At 63.3% G+C, this 7500-nt stretch overlaps 1 protein-coding gene across 1 annotated transcript; it reads right to left on the bottom strand.

Annotated features, from left to right (window-relative positions):
- Window positions 1-2163: 2163 nt before the first annotated feature.
- LOC148152726 (uncharacterized) lies at window positions 2164-5835 on the bottom strand. The gene is made up of 4 exons (XM_088002822.1): window positions 5755-5835; window positions 2913-4382; window positions 2562-2810; window positions 2164-2475 (listed from the first exon to the last, which is right to left on the bottom strand). The coding sequence occupies exons 1-4, from the start codon at window positions 5833-5835 to the stop codon at window positions 2197-2199; spliced, it is 2079 nt and encodes a 692-aa protein (XP_087858948.1). The 3' UTR covers window positions 2164-2196.
- Between the last annotated feature and the right edge of the window lie 1665 nt (window positions 5836-7500).

Here is a 7500-nt window from a genome sequence, read left to right as displayed (position 1 = left end):
CAGCCCCCTCTCTCTCCCCTCCCGGCTCTAAGTCCCTCCGGAGCTGAGAGGGGGGCAGGTCGGCCTTCTGAGGCCGGCCGTGGCCTGCCCCGCTGCGGTGCGGGGCAGACCGCAGCCCCCTCTCTCTCCCCTCCCGGCTCTAAGTCCCTCCGGAGCTGAGAGGGGGGCAGGTCGGCCTTCTGAGGCCGGCCGTGGCCTGCCCCGCTGCGGTGCGGGGCAGACCGCAGCCCCCTCTCTCTCCCCTCCCGGCTCTAAGTCCCTCCGGAGCTGAGAGGGGGGCAGGTCGGCCTTCTGAGGCCGGCCGTGGCCTGCCCCGCTGCGGTGCGGGGCAGACCGCAGCCCCCTCTCTCTCCCCTCCCGGCTCTAAGTCCCTCCGGAGCTGAGAGGGGGCCGGTCGGCCTTCCGAGGCCGACCTGCCCCTGTCCCTGACGTGGAGGCGGCGTTGGAGCTGGAGGTGATCAGCTGCAAGATGGAGGGGACTAGGGTGGTGGTGGAGGTGGAAGGCATGTGTGTGCGGTCCTGGAGCTGTGATGCCGGTGGAAAAAGTGGAGGCGTCGTTAGAGCTGGAGGTTATCAGCTGCAAGATGGAGGGGACTAGGGTGGTGGTGGAGGTGGAAGGCATGTGTGTGCGGTCCTGGAGCTCCATGGCCTGTCCCCTGCATGTGTGTGCGGTCCTGGAGCTCCATGCCCTGTCCCCTGCATGTGTGTGCGGGCCTGGAGCTCTACCTGAGGGTGAGATCTGGAAATGAGCAACACATGTGATGCGGTAGCTGGGTGAGATCTGGTTATTCAAGAACTGCTGGGATCATATTTGATTCAACGGAGCCAAGCCAACCCTTCCCCCCCTCCAGGTGATTAAAGAGATGCCTTTAGCTCCAGGCCTGGTTCTCTTCCTGGAGGTCAAGGCCTTTAGCTCCATGCCTGGTTCTCTGCCTGGAGGTCAGGGCCTGCAGCTCCAGGCCTGGTTCTCTTCCTGGAGGTCAAGGCCTTTAGCTCCAGGCCTGGTTCTCTTCCTGGAGGTCAGGGCCTGCAGCTCCAGGCCTGGTTCTCTGCCTGGAGGTCAGGGCCTTTAGCTCCAGGCCTGGTTCTCTGCCTGGAGGTCAAGGCCTTTAGCTCCAGGCCTGGTTCTCTGCCTGGAGGTCAAGGCCTTTAGCTCCAGGCCTGGTTCTCTGCCTGGAGGTCAGGGCCTTTAGCTCCAGGCCTGGTTCTCTTCCTGGAGGTCAAGGCCTTTAGCTCCATGCCTGGTTCTCTGCCTGGAGGTCAGGGCCTTTAGCTCCAGGCCTGGTTCTCTGCCTGGAGGTCAGGGCCTTTAGCTCCAGGCCTGGTTCTCTGCCTGGAGGTCAGGGCCTTTAGCTCCAGGCCTGGTTCTCTGCCTGGAGGTCAGGGCCTTTAGCTCCAGGCCTGGTTCTCTGCCTGGAGGTCAGGGCCTTTAGCTCCAGGCCTGGTTCTCTGCCTGGAGGTCAGGGCCTTTAGCTCCAGGCCTGGTTCTCTGCCTGGAGGTCAGGGCCTTTAGCTCCAGGCCTGGTTCTCTGCCTGGAGGTCAAGGCCTGCAGCTCCAGGCCTGGTTCTCTGCCTGGAGGTCAGGGCCTTTAGCTCCAGGCCTGGTTCTCTGCCTGGAGGTCAAGGCCTGCAGCTCCAGGCCTGGTTCTCTGCCTGGAGGTCAGGGCCTTTAGCTCCAGGCCTGGTTCTCTGCCTGGAGGTCAGGGCCTTTAGCTCCAGGCCTGGTTCTCTGCCTGGAGGTCAAGGCCTTTAGCTCCAGGCCTGGTTCTCTTCCTGGAGGTCAAGGCCTTTAGCTCCATGCCTGGTTCTCTGCCTGGAGGTCAGGGCCTTTAGCTCCAGGCCTGGTTCTCTGCCTGGAGGTCAGGGCCTTTAGCTCCAGGCCTGGTTCTCTGCCTGGAGGTCAGGGCCTTTAGCTCCAGGCCTGGTTCTCTGCCTGGAGGTCAGTGCCTGCAGCTCCAGGCCTGGTTCTCTGCCTGGAGGTCAGGGCCTGCAGCTCCAGGCCTGGTTCTCTGCCTGGAGGTCAGTGCCTGCAGCTCCAGGCCTGGTTCTCTGCCTGGAGGTCAGGGCCTGCAGCTCCATGCCTGGTTCTCTTCCTGGAGGTCAGGGCCTGGAGCTACCCCAACCTACCCTCCCTCCCCAGCCCAGGTAATTAAAGAGATGCGGTTGTTTCACATTTAACATCTTTATTGAACATTTTTAATTGTTTTCCTCCGTCTCTCTCTCCGAGTCCCCAGGGGTGGTGGAGGAGGCCAGGTCCGAAGAGGAGTCACCTTGCCGGGGGGGGAGTGGTGGGCTGGCTTCCCCGGAGCCTGGAGAGGAAGATTGTGGCGCTGTGGCCCGGTCAAACTTGCTCCGGATGTCCGCCAGTTGTTCCGCCGTGAGCTGGTTGGCGTAGAACCTGTCCGCGGTCCTGGTGTCGTGGCACATGACCCGGGCAAGCTCTCCTCTGACCTCGCTGCTGTGTGCATCCCTTGCCTGAAAAACAGAATAAAAATGTATTAAAAAACCTGGTGGTCTTTTCTTCCCCCCCCCCCCTCCGACCGGAGAAATGTGCTACCCACGTGTGTGGCCACTGCGCTGCGGAAATCAGTCATGGTGGGCCGGCCTGGAAGCCCCATCTCCGTCCAGGCACACTGGGAGAACCGCGTCAGCTTGGCAATCCGCTTCTGTTTGCTGCTGAAGAGGAGGAACCGGCACGGTGGGTTCAGCGTGCTCCGGACGGAGAGCCACCGGACGAACCAGCTGAACTCGGCGTGGGTCAGGAACAGCTGGGCCGCCCCGAAGGCCCTGTTGGTCTTGTGGTTCCTCACCTGAGAAGGGATGAGATGAGATGAGCTCCAGGAGCATGGAGCTCAGTGCGCCTGGTTCTCTGCCTGCAGCTCCATGCCCCTGGTTCTCGTAGATCCACTTACATTGATCACAAAGCCTGGAGAGCCTTCCTCAGCATCCTCCATCGCCTCCTGGAGCTCCCCCACCGTCATGTTGGTCAGCACCCCAGGCCGGTGGCCGTAGACAGCAGACAGGTAGCAGGCCAGGTAGCCGTAGAGCCTGTGGCGGAGCTGGACGTTCGAGGGTGCCGCCTCCAGCTTCCCGAGGAGCACAGGGATGGTGGCCGTGGCCAGGCTCTTGCACCTCCGCAGCTGCTTCCTGCCGATGGACCTCTTGGCCTTGGAGCGCTTCACGGAGATCTGGTGGAGGGTTACCTCGGTCACGATCTGCTGGAGGTCCGCTCTGACCGCCCTGCTCACCCCCCTGATCTGTCTCTTGGTCAGCCTGCAGCCCCTCGGCGGGGTCTCGGAGAAGTAGTCCATGAACTGCGAGAAGTTCACCAGGTAGACCTTGACTGTTGTTATGGCTCTCCCCCTGTCCTTCAGGGCTTGTGGGAAGGCGTGGATCTTCTCCAGGTCATGCATGAACGCCCAGGTGGCGTTGAGAGGTTTCCCCCGGGCCACGAAGGAGAGAAGGCTCCGGATCCGGCCCAGCTTGGAGCGCGCGTTCATGCGGTGCTGCGGGGTGGGCAGGGCCCCACGGAGGTGCGTGTGGTACTCCTCCAAGTAGCTCTCCACGGCAGCGGGGAACACTAGCGGGGCGAAGGGGAGCAGGGCAAGCCCTCGGACCGCCCTGGTGCTGCTGGAGCCGGCCGGAGGGTCAGAGTCGCTCGTCTCCGCCTCTGGCCGCGTCCCGGCAGGGGCAGGAGAGCCAGCGTTGGAAGCAGGACCAGGAGGGGGAGAGCCGGGGTCGGAATCAGGACCACCAGGACCACCAGGAGGAGGAGGAGGAGGGCTGGCCGTGGAACCAGGAGGAGGAGGAGAAGAGACGTTGGAACCAGGGGGCGGCGAGGCGGGCAGAGAACCAGGTCTGTGGGAGCGAGGCGGAGAATCCCTACCGGAAAGAGGCTCCAGGGCGGTCCCCGGAGAAGAGGAGACATCTCCGTCCTCCCCCGGCGATTCTGGGGCCGGTGGCTGCCGCTCCGAGACGTCCAGCTCGGATGCCAGCTGCGGCGTGGGCTCCGTGGACCTCAGCTCGGCCAGAGCGCGGAGGGTGGCCCTCCAGTGCAGAAGGCGGAGGTGGTCCCTCACGGCCCCGATGTCCAGCTCCTTGTGACCCGCGTAGAGGTGGCGGTCCACTCTCGGACCTCTGTAGCTGCACCCCCGGACGGGACAATCCAGCCCCCGGACGTTAACCCGTCCGTGGGCAAACGCCAGGAGGATTTTCCGCTCCTCCTTGTTCAAAACGTGGTGAACCCTTTCTAAATGCTTCGGCAGCTGAGCAAACTTACTGCAGCAGATTGGACAACGTCTGTAGGGTCCTTGGTGTGGCATCTGGAGGCTTCCCCGGTGCTCAAAACGTGGAGTAGAAGCGTCTCTGTCCGGCTGCTGCAGCTGGAATGAGCAGGTGCCGCCTATTGAGGCCAATTACCTGCAGGGGAACGGCGGGGCTGATTGCTTCCAGCTGTAAGGCAGCGCGCAGCCGCTGCCCTCCGGCTAATCAGCAGCGTGAGCGGAGGCGGGGCAGCGCTGACGCTGCCAGGGCAGCGCTCACGGTTGCCAGGTCAGCGTGAGCGGAGGCAGGGCAGCGCTGACGCTGCCAGGGCAGCGCTCAGGGTTGCCAGGTCAGCGTGAGTGGAGGCAGGGCAGCACTGACGCACGCCCTGGCAGCGTGAATGGAGGCAGGGCAGCGCTCACGCCCGCCCTGGCAGCGTGAATGGAGGCAGGGCAGCGCTCACGCCCGCCCTGGCAGCGTGAATGGAGGCAGGGCAGCGCTCACGCCCGCCCTGGCAGCGTGAATGGAGGCAGGGCAGCGCTCACGCCCGCCCTGGCAGCGTGAATGGAGGCAGGGCAGCGCTGACGCACGCCCTGGCAGCGTGAATGGAGGCAGGGCAGCGCTCACGCCCGCCCTGGCAGCGTGAATGGAGGCAGGGCAGCGCTGACGCCCGCCCTGGCAGCGTGAATGGAGGCAGGGCAGCGGCAACCGCGGACATTTGCCATTCGCTATAAGGTGGGTTATGGGACGGAGGAAAAGACCCCCGCGGGAGACCCCCTTAACGGGGTCCCAGAGGGCTGAAACTCGGTGGGTCGGTCCGGGGCCTTCCCCCGGACCGTGTGCCACCGTTGGTCCGGGCCCCCCGCCCCCCAGGGCCTGGATCCCGGCCCTGGGGGGCCCCCGGACTTTGAGACCCCCTGGAGACCCAACCATAAGAGCCAGGGGTCTCAAACTCGGTTTGGCCATAGCCCCCGACGTACCCTCCAAGGGTTCCAAAGCACGCGGAGATCGGACCAAGTTTGCGGCTCCAGGCCCGCCCGAAGTGTCGGGTGGTCTCCCATTCATTCCCTATGGAGGGCCCTTTTCCGGATGGCTGAAAACGACATTTCCGGCTCTCCTGGGAGATCGGGGCCCCCCATACGTGCATGTCATATACCGTTTTAAAGCTCCGAGCCTCCTGAACACGGAGGTGGTCTCGGATCGCCTCTAGGACCTTCCCCCGACCTTCTACGGGTCTCCAAAGGTAAGGTGGGTTATGGGACGGAGGCAAAGACCCCCGCGGGAGACCCCCTTAACGGTGTCCCAGAGGGCTGAAACTCGGTGGGTCGGTTGGGGGCAACCCCCACGACCGTGTGCCACCGTTGGTCCGGGCCCCCCGCCCCCCGAGGCCGAGATCCAGGCCCTGGGGGGCCCCAGATTTGAGACCCCCTGGAGACCCAACCATAAGAGCCAGGGGTCTCAAACTCGGTTTGGCCATAGCCCCCGACGTACCCTCCAAGGGTGCCGAAGCACGCGGAGATCGGACCCCGTTTGCGGCTGCAGCCCCGGTTCAAAGGTCGGGTGGTCTCCCATTCATTCCCTATGGAGGGCCCTTTTCCGGATGGCTGAAAACGACATTTCCGGCTCTCCTGGGAGATCGGGGCCCCCCATACGTGCATGTCATATACCGTTTTAAAGCTCCGAGCCTCCTGAACACGGAGGTGGTCTCGGATCGTCTCTAGGACCTTCCCTCGAGCTTCTACGGGTCTCCAAAGGATTAGCGTCAAACCGGGCCGGCTTTGCCCCGCGATAAGTCGGTCCAAACGGACCGGAACCCGGGCGAGCCGCACACCGTCGGATCCGGGCCGGTCCGCGGATGGTTCTGGTGGTCTCCGATTTCCGCTAGGACGTTCCCCCGAATTTATACGAATTTTTAACCGTTTTGGGCCCAACCGGACCTCCGGTCCGGTTCCCGGGGTCCCACCGACCCGAGACCCGGATCATCGAGCTCCTGAGACGGCCCCGGTCACGAGGGTGTCGGTCCCGGAAGCCTGGGTGGAGGTCCGAAAACCGGACTTCCAGAGGGGGAGACTCGGCGGTGAGCAGCTGCAGATTTCGTCCGCCTGCTAGCGCGGCCCTCCCGGATAGCTCTGCCGCGGATCCCCGGTCTGGACCTCCGGAGCTCCGGTTCGATCCTTAAAAACGCACTGCACCCAGGCAAACCATATATTGGCTGAAAGCTTGGACCGCGGGGAACACGGTGGTGGTCTCGGATCGTCTCTAGGACCTTCCCAGCCGGCGGTAGAAGCGAAAGAAGTTTACCGGGAAATGAGCTCCAAAAATCGGTCAAAAATGCGTTTTATCCGGGAAAACCGGATATGGTTCGAATCTCCGGAGCCCGAAGAGCAGCCCGGTGAAGACCGCATGGTTCTATCTTTAAAAATGAGGGAGATACGGGGTTTTAAAAAAAGCAGTACTGCCCCCACGACGGGGGGGGCGTTCTGGGAGTGAAAGTCAAAACGCTTTTCGGGCCCTTATAAAGAAAATCACTGCCGGAACGATATCAGGAGAGAGTTGGAAAAGAGGGTCTGGGCGGAAAAATGACTAAGTGTTTCAACACTTAGACATATTTTCATGATCCTTGAAGTCTCGGGAGGCCATCCAAGCGGGTCTCAGCCCTCTTTTCCCCCATTTTCGGCCGTTTTTAGCGCTTTTTCGGCAAAAAGTTGCACTTTGTCCTGGAGAAGCGGGGCTTTCACGCTGTGGCTTCCCGTTCGGCCGGTGAGTCTCCACGGTCCATCTGATGGGCCTGGTGGCTGCTCCGGTTGGCGCGGAGCTCCGTGGAGCCCCGTGGAAGCTGGAATAAAAGCGCGGAGTCTCCCTGGACCCAGGCCGAAGACGGAGCACCGACAGCGGGCTGACCCCGCCTAGGTGTCCCGCTCGGAGGTCTGGAGCTCTGGTGGATGGCTCCCCAAGCACATTTACACACACTTTCCTGACCGAACAGCACTCGTGGCCTGCCATGGAGGGCCCCCGCCGGCCCCGGATGCTCTTGCACCGGCGCTTCGGCGAAGGGTTCCTCCAGCCTTTGCAGGCTCGCCTCTAGACCCGGGCACGGACAGTCAGGGGGGGGGCCCCAAGCCCCCCCGCTCTGCAGCTCCAGCCCGCGGTCGCCCCATCGGTAGCGAGACCCAGACGACCCGTCTGTCCCAGCTGTCCTACACTGGTCCCACCGCTGCGGGGCTCTCTGTGTGTCCC

The sequence above is a fragment of the Poecilia mexicana genome, unplaced genomic scaffold (assembly GCF_051168715.1).
Source record: "Poecilia mexicana isolate PSO_F unplaced genomic scaffold, ASM5116871v1 scaffold_22, whole genome shotgun sequence".
Lineage (NCBI taxonomy): Eukaryota > Metazoa > Chordata > Actinopteri > Cyprinodontiformes > Poeciliidae > Poecilia > Poecilia mexicana.
This window is presented reverse-complemented; position numbering and strand designations above follow the sequence as displayed.

What these genes read in the sequence shown, in the direction of transcription:
- LOC148152726 (XM_088002822.1), bottom strand. Translation starts at nt 5,835, where the DNA reads ATGGGAGACCACCCGACCTTTGAACCGGGGCTGCAGCCGCAAACGGGG. An exon ending in CTCCAGGCTTTGTGATCAAT is followed by an intron (nt 2,811 to 2,912) that starts GTAAGTGGATCT and finishes ATCCCTTCTCAG; the next exon opens with GTGAGGAACCACAAGACCAA. An exon ending in GCAGCGCAGTGGCCACACAC is followed by an intron (nt 2,476 to 2,561) that starts GTGGGTAGCACA and finishes TCTGTTTTTCAG; the next exon opens with GCAAGGGATGCACACAGCAG.